General features: G+C 50.3%; 1 protein-coding gene across 1 annotated transcript in view; it reads left to right on the forward strand.

The window, feature by feature from the left end:
• The first annotated feature begins 6,966 nt into the window (after positions 1 to 6,966).
• LOC144951987 (uncharacterized) overlaps positions 6,967 to 22,183 on the forward strand; it is a 62,726-nt gene continuing 47,509 nt past the window's right edge. The window contains exons 1-4 of the mRNA XM_078882363.1: positions 6,967 to 7,078; positions 7,740 to 7,889; positions 8,049 to 8,176; positions 8,532 to 8,613. Coding sequence (XP_078738489.1) covers positions 6,967 to 7,078; positions 7,740 to 7,889; positions 8,049 to 8,176; positions 8,532 to 8,613 — 472 coding nt within the window. The remainder of the gene's footprint in view (positions 7,079 to 7,739; positions 7,890 to 8,048; positions 8,177 to 8,531; positions 8,614 to 22,183) is intronic.

Raw genomic sequence — 22,183 nt, forward strand, 5'->3', positions numbered from 1 at the left:
GAATCTGAGGACCAACAAAGACACCTTCCTTGATCTTAGCTTCACTTAACCTTGGACATTTTCCACGGAGGTACTTGAAAGCTGCTTGCGTTTTGTCCGTGGCTTTGACAAAGTTCTTCATCAGACCCAGCTTGATGTGTAAGAGTGGTAACAAAATCTTCCTTGATTCAACAAGTGGTGGATGCTGAACACTTTTCCTCCCTATCGGAGTGGCTAATCTATAGATTATGCACCTCCAAAGTTGTTTCATGTTGTCATAGGTTTTCTTCATATGGACTGCATGCCCAACTGGAATTTATGGTAAAACATTGCCATTATGCAGCAAAACAAGACTCATCTTCAATGAATCAATGAAGAGTCCCCACTCATCTGGATCATGAACGATGTGGAGAGCTGCCATCACACCATCGATGTTGTTGCAGGCTACAAGATCACCTTCCATGAAGAAGAATGGGACAAGATCCTATTGACGATCACGAAACGTGGAAACCCTGACATCACCTGCCAGGAGATTCCAATGCTGCAGTCTGGAGCCCGACAGCTCTGCCTTACTCTTGGATAGTCCCAAATCCCTGACAAGGCGCTTCAGTTCATCTTGTGTTAGGAGGTGTGGTTCAGAGGAGGAAGATGGGAGAAAATATGGGTCATGGGACCTTGCTGGTTTAGGACCAATAGTTTCATCCTTTTTCTCTTCCTCGTCTGACTCAAGTGAGAATGATTCTGGTGCATCAGGAACCGGCAGTCCTTCTCCGTAGGGTACTGGGAGTATCGCTGATGGAATGTTTGGATAATGCACAGTCCACTTTTTATTATTTGACACACCTTTCCCAACTCGAGGCGTCATGCAGAAGTAACAATTGCTGATATGATCTGTTGGCTCTCTCCAAATCATTGGCACTGCAAAAGGCATAGATTTCCTTTTCCTGTTCAACCACTGGCGAAGATTTGTTGCACAAGTGCTGCAGCATATGTGTAGGGCCTACATCTTGTCCTGATCTCCAATTTTGCAGCCAAAATAAAGGTGATAGGCTTTCTTAACCATAGTGGTTATACTGTGCTTGTGATGCAAAGGTCACTTCACCACAAACATAGCAGAGGTTATCTGCTTTGTTCAGACAAGTACGAGGCATTAATTCTAGATTTGAAGCTTTCGTGACTGCAAGGATTCATACTCTTAGTTTTTTCGGTAAAGTCACGTAGGTAAAAAATGAAATTAATAAAAGTAATAATAGAAATAAAATAATATATAAAAAAAAATCACGACGTTTCGGAGGCAAAACAAGTCTCCGTCATCAGGTGGGACCGTCAAAGCTAGATTTGCGTTTTTCTGGATTTTGTTGTTGTTATTCTGTCTCTCACTGTTCAAATAAACCTACCATTAAAATTATAGACTGATCATTTCTTTGTCAGTGGGCAAACGTACAAAATCAGCAGGGGATCAAATACTTTTTTCCCTCACTGTATTTCGTAATTGCTTATGCCTAAAAAGTATAGAAAATGCCTATTATTCCCCACAAACTTTGTTTTTGTGACCATGACAGTGATATTTTGACATTTACTATTTTGAAATGGAAAAGTTGCGTCTTTTCGTTCACATAAAGTCAGAAAAAAGAACATATTAATCAAAATTAACATGGATTTGTACTACAGTAATACAAAAATGACTACAAAAGATTTAGAAGTGAGTCGTTTTTCTAGATTTACGATTATACTGTAAATCAATTTCACGAATCACCCCCCAAATGTAGTCTCCCATGATGTTCTCGTTATACTGTCCTTGGTAGCGAAGTTTGTGGGGAATAATTGCCATTTTCTGTACTTTTGAGGCATAAGCAATTAGGAAATGGCACTTACTACCCAGGAACAAAAACAAATAAAAAAAATGTTACACAGTGTTATAAGACACTATTGCGCATTGGGATCTTAGAATGTAATGCGCATTTTGCATTTTAGTTATTATTATTTTAAATATAGGGTGGGGAGGGGTTGTGAAAGAGCGTCTTATTTTGCAAAACTAAAACTATGTTTTAAACACTAAAATTATGTTTTGGTGTTTCCAGGTAAGGGCCCTCACACTGATCTACGTAGCTTTTTTACAGAAGTGGCCTGGCCATCATACATGACAGCTCACACGAAGTCGATTCTATGTATGTACGAATGTATGTTGAACTTCTTTCGCGCTGTACATAACCAAACGCGTGGTGATGTTTGATTCTCAATGTGGTGGGGGGGGGGGGGGGGGGAACCCCCGGCGGATGCGCGTCATGCAAGGAGGGATGCACAACTCCGCACAGGCAGATTCACGAATCTGTGCTTTTTTCTTCTTGGTTCTTTCGGTAAAGTCACGTAGAAGGGAAGAAATATTTTATTACTTCTCTTCTTAATATTGTATTACTTCCCTTCTACGTGACTTTACCGAAAGAACCAAGAAGATGAATCCCTGCAGTCACGAAAGCTTTAAATCGGAATCTATGCTTGTGTAATAAAGGTCGTTGAGACAACTTCTAGAATTCAGTATTCTTCTTATAAGTTTCTTTCACAGCTCTCGCTATACTCGTTCCTCTGCTCTATGGCTCCTTCACGCTGTTGGCAGACAGCGTGAGAGGGAGAGAGAGAGAGAGACTGCCGCGGCCCGCCACGTGGCAGGCTCTGGACCTCCGCACCCGCGTGGCTTCCCCCTTCTTTCCTCCCAGCTCTGACCACATGCTGTCCGTCTCAACCCCTTTTAATCCCTGGCCCACGTGGTGCCTCGCAGCCAATCCTCGGCCACCTCCCTGGAACCTTCCAGAGCTCATTCTCCGGCCCCAGGGCCACGCCCCTAACTCGCCTCCCCATTGGTTGCGGCTGAGGCCGGCAGAGTCAATCATTATCATCCAGGTGTAACCAATTAATCATCCAGGTGTAACCTCACATTACATCACCCCACCCCCCCCCCCCCCCCCCCCCCCCGGTGTAAAAAGTCAGCCGTCTCGGCTGGGAAAAGGGCGATGGGCCAACCCCTGTGACTAATATTTAGGGCGCCAATGACGCGTAACTAGGTAAGGTTAGTAGGGCGCCGAACAACGCCCAGTTGAAAATGAACATTTTAGGGCACGAAACAATGTGCGATGTAGGAGCAATACGACATTAGGGCGCCAACTGTAGCGCGGTATAACAGAAGGGGTTACAGATAAAACATGGCAACGGTGTTAACGAAATGGGAGCGACTTTTATCGCGTGCGTGACGCCGGTCCCTCTCCCCCCATGGAGCGTGGTCGTCTCGCCGACTGTTCAGTAGGAGTGGGGATGAAGGGCCAGTGCGTGGTTCGAAATAAGGTTTGAGACGCGACGAGTGGACATACCAACGACGCAGTCCGTACTGGATGCGAACACTTTGGGGATTCCGGACTTCTATTAGTCTCACAGGCCCACGCCAAGGCCTGTGCAGTTTAGGGGACGTGCCCACAGGCACCTGAGGGCAATGGAGCCATGCCGCGTCGCCCACCGTCCAAGGCATGTCACGTCGTGATCGACGCGCGTACCTCTCGTTCCGTGCCTGTGTACGGGCCGTTGCACTCCTGGCGGCTTCCCGCGCCTCCGTAACACGCCGAAGCGAGTCACGAACGTGGTCAGGCAAGGAAGGGGAGGGTTCCTTTCCCGCTGTACCGAGTTGCACATCAATCGGAGGCACGTTTTCCCGCCCATACATAAGAAAAAAATGGCGAATACCCCGTGGACGCGTGCGGGACCATGCGGTACGCCAACAGAACGCCAGGTATGTGCAAGTCCCAGTCTGTCTGCTTTTCGCTCACTGTGTGACAAAGCATGGCCGAAAGGGTGCGGCTAAACCATTCCACCATTCCGTCTGCGGGTGGTAAGGGGAAGTGCGGATTTTCTTCGTACCCAAAGCAGCGCATACGTCCTGGAACAATTTAAAGGAGAAGTTACGTCCTTGATCCGTGAGTAATTTCTCAGGTGCCCCCTTATCCATCACGTATCCATTCAAGAAAGCCTCGGTGATGGACGAAGCCGATTGGTCGGGTAGAGGCCAGGCCATAGGCCAACGAGAAAAATATTCGACCCCGACTAAGAGGTACTTATTACCCCTTGCTGATGGGGGAAACGGGCCGAGGATATCTAGAGCAACCAGCTCATTAATACGAGATACCTCGATCGATTGCAAGGGTGGAAGGTAATTTTGACGTGGCGGTTTCTGCTTCACACAATCCTGGCATGCCCGGATGGCTCTGGTGATATCCGCCGTCATACCCGGCCAAAAAAAATCTTGCTGCATCGTGAGCAACGTCTTCTGCACGCCGAGATGCATCAACTTGTCGGCGTGCAGTGCGCGAATAAGATCATGGCGAAGGGATGATGGCACAACAAGGCGTGAACGGTCCGACAAACTGTCTGTGCACATTAGCAACCCTTACCGGTCAGTAAATAACTGCGATTTCCCGCCCGACAAGTGAGATCTCGGCTTTCCGAGCAGATCCCGCAGTGGAGCCAACTAGGCATCCGCCCTTTGTTCACGCAACCACACCGAGTGTAGCAAATGCAGCGTGCCATCGGCCCCAATGGGTGTACACCGGCCGTCATCTCTTGGCATCGCACCCATAACTGGACAAGGAGGGGTGGGCGGCGCTGCGCAGCGATGTGTACCTGTCAAACAGGCGCAGGGAGGGTTCAAGGGCAATCTGGAAAGAGCGTCTGCATTGCTGTGGCGGGTACCTTTACGGTATGTAATATCAAAAGAAAATTCCTGCAACAATTCCAACCATCGAGCCAATTGTCCGGATGGTTGTTCCAATTTTAGCGAGTATTGCAAGGCAGCGTGGTCAGTGAGTACGAGGAATTTTCTACCATACAGGTACGGCCGGTACTGGCGAACAAAACGGACGATCGCCAGCAACTCCCAACGAGTGACACAATAGCGCGTTTCGGCGGGAGACAAAACCCTGCTGCCATATGCCACGACTCATTCAACACCGTACTTCCGCTGCGACAAAACAGCACCGATGCCGGTGTCGCTAGCATCCGTGTCCAGGATGAACGGTTGGGAAAAAGTGGGGTAGTCGAGTGTCGGCGCGGTGGCCAAGCGATCCCGGAGAGACTGGAAAGCCAGTTCCTCTTCCGGACCCCATTTGAATCTCTGATTCTTTCCCGTCAGGACATGCAGAGGTTTTGCCAACGTCGCGAAATTCTTAACAAACCGGCGATAATAGGATGCAAAGCCTATGAACCGTCGCACGTCACCCACAGAAGTGGGCGTCGGCCACTCACGAACACACGACGTCTTTTGAGGGTCAGTGGACACACCGCTAGAGCTGACGATGTGTCCGAGGTAGCGGACAAAACGTTGCAACAAATGGAATTTTTTTGGTTTAAATTTGAGGTCGGCCGACAGCATTCTTCGAAAGACAGCCTCCAGCCGTTGAATGTGTTCTTCGAAAGTGCGACTGAATACAATAATGTCGTCCAAATATATGAGGCACGTCTCCCACTGTAGCCCCGTCAGCACCAACTCCATCAGGCGCTGGAATGTCGCCGGCGCGGCATTCAAGCCCATGGGAAAGTGGTTAAATTCAAACAAGCCCTGCGGCGTGCGGAATGCCATTTTTGGCTTCGACGCATCATTGAGGAGGAGTTGCCAAAAACCCGACGAGAGGTCGAGAGTAGAAAAGAAAATGGCCTCCGACAAGGCATCCAACGAATCGTCCATCCGTGGCAGGGGGTACGCGTTTGCCACGGATATTTTATTCAACAGGCGAAAGTCAACACAGAACCTCAATCCGCTGTCCTTCTTTTTAACCAACACCACCGGTGCGCCCCAAGGACTGTTGGACAGTGAAATAATGTCGGCCGCCAACATGTCGTCCACCGCGCCACGCACGTGCTCCCTTTCCGCAGGGCTCATGCGGTGCGGGTGCATACATATCGGTCCTGCCGCACCGGTGTCAATATGGTGTGACAAGAGCGAGGTGTGGCCCAAATCAAAATCATCTTTACTGAAGACGTCGGCGTATTTTGACAATAGTGAACGCAATGCGTTCCGCTGCGTGGATGACAAAGACGTATTTTCGCGGCACAATTCGGCGATCCATCGATCGTCCGAACGAGTGGCCCGAAACACGCCGGCAGCCATTACTCTAGGTTGGTCCCCATCCAGGCTAGTCAAGTCGGTAGTGGCATGGGCCAATACCGCACCTGCCGGAACGACCACTCGTTCCGGGCCCCCATTCAACACTTGTAAGAACGGGGCCTGCCCAGCCCGAACAATAGTCTGCGCCGCGACAAGGGAGAAGGCCTTAGCCACGGAGTTCGACGGGGACAGTAACACACCCGCCGCCCCGTCCGCGGCCTCCAACCGTTTCCGTTAACGCAGCGGGATGAGCATCTGTGTACCCGGGGGTATCTCCACAGTGGCATCGGCCAGCGTGTGAATGGCGTTCCCTGGAGGCGGCCGGCCCCACAGGGACGGCAAGAAGGACATCCTGATGCCCCCAGACATCTCTAAACAACCCTGATCCACAAAGATTTTGACAGGCATCCGACGAAGAAAATTGGTACCCAACAAACATGGAACCGCCAGCGATGGCGAAATAAGAACCGAACCTGACGCGGAAACATTCCCTATGGCAATGTGGACATCCACCCGTCCTATGATATCCATGCCACCCCCATTAGCAGCAATGCATGCATCGTTAACCGGTTGGACCCGCGACGCAGGGATGGATAATAGATGAATAATCACATCGGAAATGATGGTTGCCGACACACCGGTATCCACCAAAATACGCACGTCTACTCCTTGAATTGTGCCCGGCACCATGGAGGACCCCAATGCGGCTGCAACCACCCTTCAAGCCAATTTTGTCCACTGCGTAACCGTGTGCGGTACTAAATCAGCATGCCGACATTTACCATCAGATAACCCTACGGGGGTGCAAGTGGATGCGTGAGGTGGTAGGACCTGCCGGGTGCCCGATGCGTGCCGACTTGCCCGAGAATGATGTCGATCCGCGTCCGGTGGAGAAGATGGAGGAAGGCCTGACGAGAGCCGTGGAGGTTGGAACCGGCACCGACAATCGCGGGCGAAGTGGCCCAGTCGGCCACACTTGAAACAAGTGGCGGCCGCCCGACGGTCGGTCGCCTCGGCCCCCGCTCGTGACCGCCCATCCCCGTCCTGCTGCGTGTCCCGCTGGCGTTGCGGGGTCCAGCGAGGAGCAGCAGTCACCAAATCGTCGTCACTGGACTCGCCCGAGATGTGCACGACGCGACGTCGAGCCCATCCCAGCGGTTTACCATCCTTTTTGGGGTCCCTCGTCCCAACGTCGCAAATTGTATTTGGCATCTAAACATCGCACCGCCCAACGAGACGTCAGCAGCTCATGGCCGCACACCGGCAGCGAGATGTTTAACTCCTGCGGTAGTTCAATCATCCTTGCAGGAGATCGGCGGAGGACTCGGGGTAGGCGGCCATAGCGAGCGCTAATAGCGCACCACGGTACGCCAAAGGTGTTTCTTCCGGTCCACGGCGTCGCTGCATAAATTTTCTATAAGCAGCCAATGGTGGCTCGTAAAATTCTGCCATTTCAGCGAAGGCGGCCTTTAGCGTCTTATTCCTACTCGCCGGGATGGAGCGGAAAACGGCCAAAGACACGTCGTCCAACAGCGGAGGTAGAGCCTCCAGTGCCTCGGACTCCGTCCACCGCACCGATCGGAAAGCGGATTCGAATCTCCACGTAAATGCGCTCCAGTCGCCTCCAGCGACAAACTCTTTAATTTGAGGAAGGCGATGGCTGCGGCCACTGTCGGAGTCCTTGGGCTCCGAGAGTGGAAGGCGATGGCGGCCGCTGGCAGCGTGGCAGCGGCCCCGCCCAAGATGGCGGCCTCCTCCTCCGCAGCAGGTGTAATGGCGGACGCAGCACCCCGTTAGAGATCAAGGTCGTCCGCACTCGGATGCGTCCCATGGGCGGCAGACGACGCGACCACCGTCACGAGATTGAGCATCACCGCACGGAGAAACTCTATCTGTTCCGCTACTCGTCGCCACCCTTCGTCCGCAGCCTGGAGACGCCTCCGCACCGGCCTGTCGTTTTTGTGCGGCGTCGGGGAGAGCGGCAGTCGTCGGCAGCGGTCCCGTTGCGCCCAGCAGCTCGTGCTCGTCCGCATCGTCGTCCTCTTCCGACAGCGGGTCCGGTGGGTTCCTCTTTTTTAGGTGCTTGGACATCTTGGATGATGGTCCAAATGGTCTCCAAATTTACTTCTGACTCCAATGTAATAAAGGTCGTTGAGACAACTTCTAGAATTCAGTATACGTCTTATAAGTTTCTTTCACAGCTCTCGCTATACTCGTTCCTCTGCTCTATGGCTCCTTCACGCTGTTGGCAGACAGCGTGAGAGGGAGAGAGAGAGACTTCCGCGGCCCGCCACGTGGCAGGCTCTGGACCTCCGCACCCGCGTGGCTTCCCTCTTCGTTCCTCCCAGCTCTGACCACATGCTGTCCGTCTCAACCCCTTTTAATCCCTGGCCCACGTGGTGCCTCGCAGCCAATCCTCGGCCACCTCCCTGGAACCTTCCAGAGCCCATTCTCCGGCCCCAGGGCCACGCCCCTAACTCGCCTCCCCATTGGTTGCGGCTGAGGCCAGCAGAGCCAATCATTATCATCCAGGTGTAACCAATTAATCATTCAGGTGTAACCTCACATTACACTTGTAACGATGGCCGCCACTCTGCCAAAAAAAAACCAGAAATCGATGTTCAGTTGAGCAGAAATTCACTCTGATGGCATCGGCTGTGTGTGTTCTTTTGTCAGCAACATCCCAGCTCCAGACAAAGCCCCACTCGGGGCAATATACCTTGTCAATGATCAAAGTATGACAAATAAGAATGTGTCTGGAAATAATACAGCAGGTGTTAAGATGTTCACAACACCAAATTGATAAAGTACTGCATTAACCACGCAAAGTGCTTGTGGTGAGCATACAAACATTCTCTATGATGATATACGCATTTCCTTTCAAAATGACTGGCCTACACCAGAGACAGCGGCCTTCTTCATGGCCTTGTGTCACCACCGGTGTTAGAACAGAGAATGGCAAAAGGCGAACAGGACAAGGACAATGATTTTATGGATCGCGGTGAGCAGCTCTAGCATTGAGCCTTTTGTTGCCTGTGTCAAATTATCTCAAATAAGAATATCATGATTTGAAGCTTCGTGACTCTTTGGTTCTTTCGGTTTTAAAACAGCAGCCTGCCTCATCAGCAGCAGACCACGCTTTTCCACCTGATGACGGATGCTTGTGTTGCGCCCGAAACGTCGTGATTTTTATTTTATTTTATACCTACGTGACTTTACCGAGAAAACCAAAGAGTGTAAAATAAGAATAGTTCTTTACCCTTTCTGGCAAACAAAAAAAACAGGAGGTGCTAACATGTTCAAACACCAAATAGATTGCCTTTTGCAGTGAAGCAATTATTGCATTAACCGCACAAAGTAATTGTGGTGAACATGCAAACAAACACTGGTCGGCCAATCAGTTTCAAAGACAATGCATACATTATTATTTTTCGATTGAAAGCTTTCGTGACTGCAGGGATTCATCTTCTTGGTTCTTTCGGTAAAGTCACGTAGAATGGAAATAATAAAATAATACAAATAAAATAATCAAATAATACGCATAAAAATAAAAGATAATAAAATATTTTTATTTTATTGTTTTATTTTAATTATTTTATAATTTAATTTTTATTATTTTATTATTTCCATTCTACGTGACTTTACCGAAAGAACCAAGAAGATGAATCACTGCATAATAAAATACAATTATTTTATTATGTTTAATTTTTATGTTTATTATTTTATTATTTTATTTTTATTATTTTATTTTTTTCCATTCTACGTGACTTTACCGAAAGAACCGAGAAGATACATTATTATTATTATTATTATCATCAGAGCATGTACGTTTGCATGTTCCCCACAAGTATTTTGTGTGGTTAATGTAGAACTTGATTCCTTGCAAAAGGTTTAATCTATTTGGTGTTTTGAACGTCTTCGCACAACTCCTATTTTATTGCCGGAAAGGGTAAAAACATGTTCAGATTAATCTATTTACAGGAGGAATTCGATGAGCTTTAATGCTCTTTGTCACAAATGTCCAGTCGGGGTACGGGCTCAGAACGTTACAACAAACAAATAAATAAAAAACACGATAGGAGCGCTAAGTGTAATGTGAGGATACACCCGGGTTGCTGATGGATCACACTTCGTTACGATGATTGGCTCTGCCGGTCCTGGCCCATAGCCAATGGGGAGAAGTCTAGGGGCGTGGCCATGACGTAATGGGAAGGTGACATCTGTAAGTAGAGGATTGGTTCTGCTGGCTTTAGCCACAGCCAATGGGGGGACGAGTCAGGGGCGTGGTCCTGGGAGCGTACCATGGAGTCTAGAAGATTCCATAGAGATTAACCAGGATTAGTGGAAAGGTAGCACGTGACCCAGCTATTAAAAAGGGTGGAGACGGACAACACGTGGTCAGATCTGGAACGAACGGAGGGTGAGGCCACGCTGGAGCGGGGTCCAGGCTGCCACGTGGCCGCGCGTGTATCTCTCTCCCTCTCACGCTGTCTGTCAGCAGCGTGAAGGAGTGTTGTAAAAGAAAGACAAATAAAGACCAGATTCCAGAAGTCGCTTCCACGACCTTTATTACATAAGTATTGGAAAGGTAAGCAAATCATGAAAATATAAAACTAAACTTTATATTTTTATTTTACCAGGTGAAGTTCACTGACAAAACAAGCCACAACGAAGTCGCTCATTATCAAGCAGAAATCTATAGCAGCCAAAATACTCCGAACGCATCAAGTCAATTCTCAATTTGGATTGGAAACCCGCAGGACTCTGAGAAAACTCCACGCGACCCACGGGGAGAGAGAGAGACACGCAAACTCCAAAACTACAGCAGCAGGCATCGTCAGGGTCGGGATCGAACACACGACCTCCTGCATACCAGGCGAGGAAGTTAACATCTCCTAGTCACCGTGATTACGATGATGATGATGAGAGAGATGCAAACTCCAAATATACGGCAGGCATCGTCAGGGTCGGGATCGAACACACGACCTCCTGCATACCAGGCGAGGAAGTTAACATCTCCTAGCCACCGTGATCACGATGATGATGATGAGAGAGACACGTTGACTCCAAATATACAGCAGCAGGTGCCTAGGTCGGGATCGAACCCACGACCTCCTTCATACCAGGCGAGGTAGTTAACATCTCCTAGCCACCGTGATCACAATGATGATGATGAGAGAGACACGTTGACTCCAAATATACAGCAGCAGGTGCCAAGGTCGGGATCGAACCCACGACCTCCTGCATACCAGGCGAGGTAGTTAACATCTCATAGCCACCGCGGCGAGATGATAACTACCTCGCCTGGCCTATATGATTGCGAAATAATCTGAGACGTGACATACATCGAAGTGTCTTAGGTCTGCTTATGGGTCCATCTCCTGAACTGCTTAGGAGGCTTCTACCCTTTAGATTTCAGGATCGGTGGAGAAAGAACGGTGGTGGTGGTGGTAGCGGAGGTGGGTGGAGGTGGGTGGAGGTGGAGGTGGAGGTGGGTAGAGGTGGGTAGAGGTGGAGGAGGAGGTGGAGGTGGGTGGAGGTGGGTGGAGGTGGGTGGAGGTGGAGGAGGGGGTGGAGGTGGGTGGAGGTGGAGGTGGAGGTGGGTAGAGGTGGGTAGAGGTGGAGGAGGAGGTGGAGGTGGGTAGAGGTGGGTAGAGGTGGAGGAGGAGGTGGAGGTGGGTGGAGGTGGGTGGAGGTGGAGGAGGGGGTGGAGGTGGGTGGAGGTGGAGGTGGAGGTGGGTGGAGGTGGGTAGAGGTGGGTAGAGGTGGAGGTGGGTAGAGGTGGAGGAGGAGGTGGAGGTGGGTGGAGGTGGAGGAGGGGGTGGAGGTGGGTGGAGGTGGAGGTGGGTGGAGGTGGGTGGAGGTGGGTGGAGGTGGGTGGAGGTGGAGGAGGGGGTGGAGGTGAGTGGAGATGGGTGGAGGTGGGTAGAGGTGGGTAGAGGTGGAGGTGGGTAGAGGTGGAGGAGGAGGTGGAGGTGGGTGGAGGTGGGTGGAGGTGGAGGTGGGTAGAGGTGGGTAGAGGTGGAGGAGGAGGTGGAGGTGGGTGGAGGTGGAGGAGGGGGTGGAGGTGGGTGGAGGTGGGTGGAGGTGGGTGGAGGTGGGTGGAGGTGGAGGAGGGGGTGGAGGTGGGTGGAGGTGGGTGGAGGTGGGTAGAGGTGGGTAGAGGTGGAGGTGGGTAGAGGTGGAGGAGGAGGTGGAGGTGGGTGGAGGTGGAGGAGGGGGTGGAGGTGGGTGGAGGTGAAGGTGGGTGGAGGTGGGTGGAGGTGGGTGGAGGTGGAGGAGGGGGTGGAGGTGGGTGGAGGTGGGTGGAGGTGGGTAGAGGTGGAGGAGGGGGTGGAGGTGGAGGAGGAGGTGGAGGTGGGTGGAAGTGGAGGAGGGGGTGGAGGTGGGTGGAGGTGGAGGTGGGTGGAGGTGGGTGGAGGTGGGTAGAGGTGGAGGAGGGGGTGGAGGTGGAGGAGGAGGTGGAGGTGGGTGGAAGTGGAGGAGGGGGTGGAGGTGGGTGGAGGTGGAGGTGGGTGGAGGTGGGTGGAGGTGGAGGAGGAGGTGGAGGAGGAGGTGGAGGTGGGTGGAGGTGGGTGGAGGTGGAGGTGGGTGGAGGTGGGTGGAGGTGGAGGAGGGGGTGGAGGTGGGTGGAGGTGGGTGGAGGTGGAGGAGGAGGTGGAGGTGGGTGGAGGTGGGTAGAGGTGGAGGAGGGGGTGGAGGTGGGTGGAGGTGGAGGTGGGTGGAGGTGGGTGGAGGTGGGTGGAGGTGGAGGTGGGTGGAGGTGGAGGTGGGTGGAGGTGGGTGGAGGTGGAGGTGGGTAGAGGTGGAGGAGGGGGTGGAGGTGGGTGGAGGTGGGTGGAGGTGGGTAGAGGTGGGTAGAGGTGGAGGAGGGGGTGGAGGTGGAGGAGGGGGTGGAGGTGGGTGGAGGTGGAGGTGGGTGGAGGAGGGGGTGGAGGTGGGTGGAGGTGGGTGGAGGTGGGTAGAGGTGGGTGGAGGTGGGTGGAGGTGGGTAGAGGTGGGTAGAGGTGGAGGAGGGGAGGGGGTATTATGTCCATGATAAACACGCGGAGTAGGCGTCTGAGCAGACACATCAAATATCACCACCAGGGTGAATATTCATGCAGTGGAGCATTCAGATGTGATGAATAATCACCGGGTTCCAGAAATGCTGGAGGGGGGGGGGCAGCCCAAAGCAAACTCCTGTAACCCGAAGCGAGCCGTGAATAGGAATAGGGAGAGGCTCCTCGGCTCCATCTCCACACGAGACGGACTGTCTGGCAGCGAGAGAGCGAGCGGACGAGAGAGCTTCAATATTCACACTCGCGCTGCGCAGGGCCGCCAGGTGATGGGAAGTGAGATGGGGAGGGAGGGGGGGGTAAGGGAGGGATGAGCGGTGGAGGTCTAAGAGAGAGAGAGAGAGATAGGGTGGGAGGGAGATGGTGGGTGGATGATGGAGAGAGAGATGGGGAGGGAGGGAGATGGTGGGTGGATGATGGAGAGAGATGGGGAGGGAGGGAGATGGTGGGTGTATGGTGGAGAGAGAGAGAGAGAGAGAGATGGGAGGGAGGGAGATGGTGGGTGGATGATGGAGAGAGAGATAGATGGGGTGGAAGGGAGATGGTGGGTGGAAGATGGAGAGAGAGAGATGGGGAGGGAGGGAGATGGTGGGTGGATGATGGAGAGAGAGAGAGAGAGATGGGGAGGGAGGGAGATGGTCTAGTGGATGATGGAGAGAGATGGGGAGGGAGGGAGATGGTGGGTGGATGATGGAGAGAGAGAGAGATGGGGAGGGAGGGAGATGGTGGGTGGATGATGGAGAGAGAGAGAGATGGGGAGGGAGGGAGATGGTCTAGTGGATGACGGAGAGAGATGGGGAGGGAGGGAGGGAGATGGTGGGTGGATGATGGAGAGAGAGAGAGATGGGGAGGGAGGGAGATGGTCTAGTGGATGATGGAGAGAGATGGGGAGGGAGGGAGATGGTGGGTGGATGATGGAGAGAGAGAGATGGGGAGGGAGGGAGATGGTGGGTGGATGGTGGAGAGAGAGAGAGAGAGATGGGGAGGGAGGGAGATGGTGGGTGGATGATGGAGAGAGAGAGATGGGAGGGTGGGAGATGGTGGGTGGATGATGGAGAGAGAGAGAGAGATGGGGTGGGAGGGAGATGGTGGGTGGATGATGGAGAGAGAGAGATGGGAGGGTGGGAGATGGTGGGTGGATGATGGAGAGAGAGAGATGGGGTGGGAGGGAGATGGTGGGTGGATGATGGAGAGAGAGAGAGAGATGGGGAGGGAGGGAGATGATGGGTGGATGATGGAGAGAGAGAGAGAGATGGGGTGGGAGGGAGATGATGGGTGGATGATGGAGAGGGAGAGAGAGATGGGGAGGGAGGGAGATGGTGGGTGGATGATGGAGAGAGAGAGATGGGGAGGGAGGGAGATGGTGGGTGGATGATGGAGAGAGAGAGAGAGATGGGGAGGGTGGGAGATGGTGGGTGGATGATGGAGAGAGAGAGAGAGATGGGGAGGGTGGGAGATGGTGGGTGGATGATGGAGAGAGAGAGAGAGATGGGGAGGGAGGGAGATGGTGGGTGGATGATGGAAAGAGAGAGAGATGGGGAGGGTGGGAGATGGTGGTGAATGATGGAGAAAGATGGGGAGGGAGGGAGATGGTGGGTGGATGATGGAGAGAGAGAGAGAGATGGGGAGGGAGGGAGATGGTGGTGAATGATGGAGAGAGAGATGGGGAGGGAGGGAGATGGTGGGTGGATGATGGAGAGAGAGAGAGACGGAGGCAAGTACGATTGAGAGGGAGGGAGGTGTGGACGATGGGACAGGAGGACGGGTTGAATGAAGGGAGGGAGAGATGGGTGGAGGATTTATGAAAGTATGGAGGGAGCAGAGAGATGAAGATCGAGGGAGAGAGCGATAATGCACAGGAAGGAAACAGTTCAACCATCAGGGACAGCAAGCAAAGACAACAACAACAACAACAACGCTGCAACAACAGCAACAACCGCAGTGATCATACACCACTGTGATTCGTGTGCGGGGTGGTGGTGGTGATGGCAGTCATGATGATGGTTATGATAATAAAGATGACGATGACGATGTTTTCTATTCGTAATGATTGTGAAAGCGCAACACATTCCGGGCCACGTGCCAGACCAAGCCGACAACACCTGAGATCCTCAGGCAGCCTCAAATCAAAAACGCTGCTACTGCTGCTGCTACCGATAGTTTCCCACTGCTGGGAAAATGCCTCCCCAATTGGCTCTCATTCATTCCTTTCCGCAGCGAGGTCTACGGGATCTCTGTTAGTCCATGGGTCTCTGTGTGAGTCTTTGTATCTTTTTTGCGAGTCTATAGGGCTTTGTGTGAGACTATGCATCTCTGTGTGAGTCTTTGGATCAGTGTGCGGGTCTGTCGGTCTCTTTGTAAGTTTATGGTCTCTGTGTGAGTCTCTGGGTATTTGTGTGAGTCTCTGACCCTCTTTGTGAGTCTCTGGGTCTCTGTGCGAGTTTTCGGGTCTCTGTGTGTGTCTCCGGGTCTCTATGTGAGTCTCCGGTCTCTGTGTGAGTCTATGGGTCTCTGTGTGAGATTATGTATCTCTGTGTAAATCTCTGGGTCCCTGTGTGTGTCTCCGGGTCTCTGTGTGAGTCTATGGGTCTCTGTGTGAGTCTATGTATCTCTGTGTGAGTCTATGGGTCTCTGTGTGAGTCTATGTGTCTCTGTGTGAGTCTATGGGTCTCTGTGTGAGTCTATGGGTCTCTGTGTGAGTCTATGGGTCTCTGTGTGAGTCTATGGGTCTCTGTGTGAGTCTATGGGTCTCTGTGTAAATCTCTGGGTCTCTCTGTTCGTCTATGGATCTCTATGTGAGTCTATGAGTCTCTATTTGAGTCTATGGATCTAATTTTAAGTTTATGACTCTCTGTCCAGGTCTATGGGTCTTTGTGTGAGTCTATGGGTAACTCTCTGAGTTTACGAGCCTCGGTGTGGTTCTCTTGGTCTCTGTGTGAGTATCTGGATGTACATGTGAGTCTATTGGTCTCCATCTGGTTCTGTCCATCTGTGTATATGTTTTGTGTCTCTTTGTGAGTTAATGGTTCTCTGTGTAAATCCATGGGTCTGTGTGTGAGCCTATGGGCCTCTCTGCTGGTCTATGGGTCTGTGTGTGAGTCTATGGGTCTCTGTTTGAATCTCTGTGTGGGTCTATGGTTCTCTGCGAGAGTCTATTTTTCGCTGTGCAGGTATAGGGGCCTCTGTGTGAGTCTATGGATGTCTTTTTGAGTCTATGGGCCTCGATGCTGATCTATGTTTTTCTGTTTGAGTCTATGGTTCTCCATGCTGGTCAGTCGGTCTCTATATAATTATGTGGGTCTCTGTGCATGTCCATGAGTCTCTTTGCGAGTCTATGAATCTCTGTGTGAGTCTATGTGTCTCTTTACGAGTCTTTAGGTCTTTCTGTGAGTCTATGTGTTTTTGTGTGAGTCTATTTGACTCTCTGTAAGTCTGTGGGTATCATTATGAGTCTATTTGTCTCTTTGCGAGTCTTTGGGTTTCTGTGTGAACCTCTGGGTCTCTGTGTGAGTTTATGTGTCTCTGTGAGGCTCTTTAGGTCTCTGTGTGAATCTCTAGATCTCTGTCCCCAGAGCAGGATCATCACCTTATCGTGGTCATGGGGTTCGTGTGTTCCAATGACCATCAGAGCTATGTGGCCTGGAGTCTTGTACTCCTGGTAGGGTCTCCCTCGGCGAACAGGTCTGGAGGAGAGGTTCCAGACAAATAACGGTCTTAATTCTAGATTTGAAGCTTTCGTGACTGCAAGTATTCATATTCTTAGGTTTTTTCGGTAAAGTTACGTAGGTAAAAAAATCTAAATTAATAAAAGTAAAATAAAAACAAAATAAAAATCACGACGTTTCGGAGGCAACACAAGCTCCCGTCTTCAGGTGGAACCGTCACAGCACGCTTGCTGTAATCAAGTAAATGAGAGATTCCAAGAGATACCACTCCGTATATATACTGGTTTAGGGGAGGGGGATGGGCCAGGACCGGCCCACTTTTATTATGGTAAGGTGCGGCTTGAAACTACGGCTAGTCTACATAACAAAGGTCTACTCTTTACTCTCTCTGTATTTGTCTTTGTGTATATATCTGTGTTCCCTCTGCTTTGTGGGTAAGTCTGGGAAGACAGAGTCTAGGGGAGCACACCCTGAGATTAAAGTAACTTGCTGGTGGTGTGTGAAAGGCGGTCCTCCGATAGACTGGAACTCTGGCAGCCTCCTGCAGCTGTGGATGAGTGCCAGTCATTCTGGGTTCTCCCGTTGCCACTGGATTCCACCCTCTCCCAGTGAAGAAGTTCTGTTGGGACTTGTGTACCCTCAATGGCGCTATAAATATACTCTTTGCCCAGGTTTCCACTTCTGCCTCCATGAATCCAGCATCCGCAAAAAATGCACGAAAGTCTGGCGGCGTTGGGTGGTGTAGCGACAGGAGCAGGTACGAACATACCGGGAGCTCCTAGTGAGACCGCTGCAAGTCAGGGGCACAGGGTATTTCAGTTTCAGTTTCATTTATTTGGTAGAGCCCTGTGAGCCATTCGGCTCTTGAATCGGGTGCAAACACAACAAACAAAAACATGAACAAGAAACATCTTAAAGTGACTACGTGCAAACATAAACATCCAGGAAAAAACCAGCAAAGTCTTCCAGCTGGGACTGAGTTGGAGCTGCTCTCGGCAGAGCCATGTGTGACTGAGCAGTGCTATTTAGGATCCGCACTGCTCACCCCGAAGGGCGAGGGGCCTAGAAAAGGTGGCCTAAACATTGCCAACTCAAACTTACCTGGATAGGTAACCGCAGCCATTGAGTTATTCCAGTCGATGGTCGAAGAAACCACAAGACAATCATCTCCCTTAAACTGGCAATGTGGAATCTAAGAGCCCTATTGCATCCTGACCGGGACACTGAGAGACCCCATCAAAAACTGCCCTGGTTGCAGTGGAACTTAAGCGGTACAACATTGACATTGCTGCACTTAGCAAAAACAGAATCCTGGATGAAGGCTCCCTGTAGGAGGAAGGCCAGGGTTATACCTTCTTCTGGAAGGGATACCCTCAAGGAGGACAACATCCACATGGTATGGGATTTGCAATAAAAAAACAACCTTCTACCCAATTGCACAGAGACACCGATTGGCACAAGTGAGAGACTCATTACGATATGCATCCCGCTGGTAAAGAAGCGCTATGCCACACGAATCAGTGCCTATGCACCGACTTTACCATCAGAGAGTGAGGTTAAGGGTAGTTTCTACCAAGCACTAGATGAGGCCCTCTGTCGCATCCCAAGCAATGATAAGATATGTTTGCTGAGTGACTTCAATGCTCGAGTGAGAAAGGACAACCAGGTGTGGAGTGAAGTTATCGGTAGGCATGGCGTTGGGCAAGCTAACACAAATGACGTGAAGTTATTGACCCTTTGCGCTGAACATGCCTTGCCCATCACGAACACCCTCTTCTAACTGAAAGACAAATATACGACATCCTGGATGCACCTACGTTCAAAACATTGGCACTTAATAGATTACATCATTGTGAGACGTTCCGATATAAAAGACGCCTTACACACCCGTGCAATGCGAGGTGCTGACTGCTGGACAGATCACAGACTTATCACGACCAGAGACGACTTCACTGTGCTTGGCTCAGGACTGCTCTGGTCCAGAACGACCTTCGATGCTCTCTGGCTGAGAAATTGGAAGACGTTGAACCTCCTCTTCTAAGCGCAGAGGATTCCATTGATGGAAAATGGTCCTCTATGAGCTCAAGGCAGAGGTCGCAATCTTGGTCTCTGTTTGAGTTTCTTGTTATATGTGTGAGTGTCTGGCTCCTTGTGTGAGTCTATGGATCTCAGTGTGAGTCTATGAGTCTCTGTGTGAGTTAGTGAGTGTTGTGTAAGTCTCTGGATCTATGTGCGAGTCTCCGGGTCTCTATGCAAGTAACTGGGTCTCTGTGTGAGTCTATGCATCTCAGTATGACTCTGTGGGTCTCTGTATGAGTCTACAGGTATCTGTGTGAGTTGGTGGTTCTGTTTGCATTTCTGGGAAGCTGTGTAAGTATATGTGTGTCAGTGTGGATGTTTGGGCCTTTTGTGTAAGTTGTTGGGTCTGTCTTTGAGTCTATGGATCTCTGTATGAGTCTGCGGTTATATTTGGGAGTCTATGGGCCTCTGTGCGAGTCTCTAGATCTCTGTGTGAGTCTATGGACGTCTGTGTGTATTGGTTGGTCTCTGTGTTAATCTATCAGGATCTGTGATTTGGTGGTTCTGTGTGAGTCTTTGGAACTTTGTATGACTCTATGGGTCTCAGTATGAGTCTATGGGTGTATGTGGGAGTTGGAGGTTCTATCTGAGTCTCTGGGACTCTGTGTGAGCCTATTATTCTATGTGTTAGTGCCTGGGTCTTTGTGTGAGTCTGAGGATCTCTGTTTGAGTCTATTGGTCTCTTTGTGAGACGATGGGTCTCCGTATGAGTATGTGGGTCTTTGTGTGAGTATATGTGTGTCTGCGGGTTTATGGGCCTCTGTGTGAGTTGTTGGGTATATGTGTGGGTATCTGGGTCTGTGTGTGAGTCTCTGGGCTTATATGTGAGTCATTTGGTGGATGGGTCTCGATGTGGGTATACGGTCTATGTGAGTCTATGGGTTTCTGTGTGAGTTTATTGGTCTCTATACGCGATTGGTGGACTCTGTGTGAGTCTGTGGGTCTCTGTGTGGGTCTATGGGTCGTTTTGTAAGTTTATTGATCTTTGTTCGGGTCTATGAGTATTTGTCTGGGCCTATAGGTCTCAGTGTGAGTCTCTGGGTCTCTGTGTAAGTATATGTGTTTTTGTGCGGATTTATTGTCCTCTGTTTGAATTGTTGGTTCTGTCTTTGAGTCTGTGGGTCTCTGTACGAGTCTGCGGGTTTCTTTGGGAGTTTATGGGTCTCTGTGTGAGTCTCTGGGTATCTGTGTGAGTCTATGGGTATCTTTATGTGTCTATGGGAATCTTTGCGAGTCTATGGGTTTCTGTCCGAGTCCCTCGCTCCCTGTGTGAGTTTATAGGTCTTTGTACGAGTCTATTGGTCTCAGTGGGAGGATATGGGTCTCTGTGCGGGTGTATTGGTCTTTCTGTGAGTTAGTGGGTCTCTGTGTAAATCTATGGATCTCTGCGTGAGTTGGTGGTTTTCTATATGTGTTTTTGCGTGAGTCTACGGGTATCTCTGTGAATATATGGGTATCTTTATGGGTGTATGGATCTATTTGTGAGTCTATTGGTTTCTGTGTGAGACTTTGGTTCTCTGTGTGAGTTTATGTGTCTTTGTATGAGTCTATGTTACTCTATATGGCTCTGTGGGTTGCTGTATGAGTCTATGGGTGTCTGTGTGAGTTTGTGGTTCTGTCTGAATCTCTGGGTCTCTGTGTCAGTCCATGTCTGGCTGTGCAGTTTAAGGGCCCCCTTTTGAGTTGTTGGGTCTTTTTTGAGTCTATGGGTCTCTGTATGAGTCTATATGTCTCTTTTGCAAGTCTATGGGTATATTTTGTGAATTTATGGGCCTCTGCATGAGTCTCTAGATCTCTGTGTGAGTCTAAGGGCGTATGTGTGTATTTGTATGTCTCTGTGTTAGTCTGGGGTTCTGTGACGTGGTGGTTCTGTGTGAGTCTTTGGATTTATATTGAGTATCTGTGCGAGTCTCTGAATCTCTGTGGGAGTCTATGTATCTCTCTATGATAATATGGGTCTCTATATGATTATATGTGTATGTGTGTGAGTTGGTGGTTCTGTCTAAGCCTCTGGGTCTCTGTGTGAGTCTTATTCTACGTGCAAGTGTCTGGGTCTTTGTGTGAGTCTAAAGATATCTGTATGAGTCTATTGGTCTCTTTGTGAGCGTATTGGTCTCCTTGTGAGTGTGTGTGTCTCTGTGTGAGTATATCTGTTTCTCTGCGGATTTATGGGCCTCTGTGTGAGTTGTTGGGTGTCTTTTGGGGTATCTGGGTCTGTGTGTGAGTCTATGGGTTTCTCTGTGAGTCTATGGGTTTCTGTGTTAGTCTATGGGTCTCTGTGCGGGTCATTGCACCTCCCTATTAGTTGATGGGTCTTTGTGCGAGTTTCTGGGTCTCCTTGTGAGTTCCTGGGTCTCTGTGTGAGTTTACGTGTCTCTGTGTGTGTCTATAGGTTTCACTGTGAGTATATGGGCTTCTGTGTGAGTCTATGGGTCTCTGGGTGAGCCAATGGGTCTCTGTGATGTGGTGGATCTCCGTGTGAATATATTGTTCTTTGCGTAAGTGTCTGGGTCTCTAAATACGTCTACGGATTTCTGTGTGAGTCTATGGGACTCTCTGTGAGTCTATTGGCTTCTGTGTGAGTCTATAGGACTTTGTATGAGACTATGGGTCTCGTTGCGAGTGTATGGGTCTCTGTGCAAGTCTATGGGTTTCTTTATGAGTCTATGAGTCTCTGTGGGTCTATGAGTTTATGTGCGAGTCTCTGGGTCTCTGTATGAGTCTATGGGTCTTTTTACAACTCTATGGGTCTCTGTGTGATTCTCTGGGTCTCTGTATCATTATATGGGCCTGTATGTGAATCTATAGGTCTCTGTGTGAGTTCATGGCTCTGTGTAAGCCTCTGTTTCACTGTGTTAGATTGTGGATCTCCGTGTGATTCTATGAGTCTCTATGTGAGTCAATGGATTTTGTTTGAGTCTTTGGGACTCTGTTGGAGTCTATGTTTTTTTTGCGTGCGTCTCCCAGTCTCTCTGAGTCTCCAGTTCTATGTGTAGGTGTCTGGGTCTCTGCGTGAATGTATGGGTCTCTGTGCGAGCCTATGAGTTTCCGTGTAATTCTATAAGTATTTGTGCGAGCCTATGGGTCTTTATGTGAATCTCTGGGCCTCTATATAAGTTTTGGGTTTTGTGAGTCTTTGGGTCTCTGTGTGAATTTCTGGGTCTCTGTGTAAGTCTATAGGTATCATTATGAGTCAATTCGTCTTTCTGTGAATCTATGTGAGTCTATGGGTCTTTGTGTGAGTCTCTGGGTCTCTGTGT

Source organism: Lampetra fluviatilis, chromosome 65 (assembly GCF_964198595.1).
Source record: "Lampetra fluviatilis chromosome 65, kcLamFluv1.1, whole genome shotgun sequence".
NCBI lineage: Eukaryota > Metazoa > Chordata > Hyperoartia > Petromyzontiformes > Petromyzontidae > Lampetra > Lampetra fluviatilis.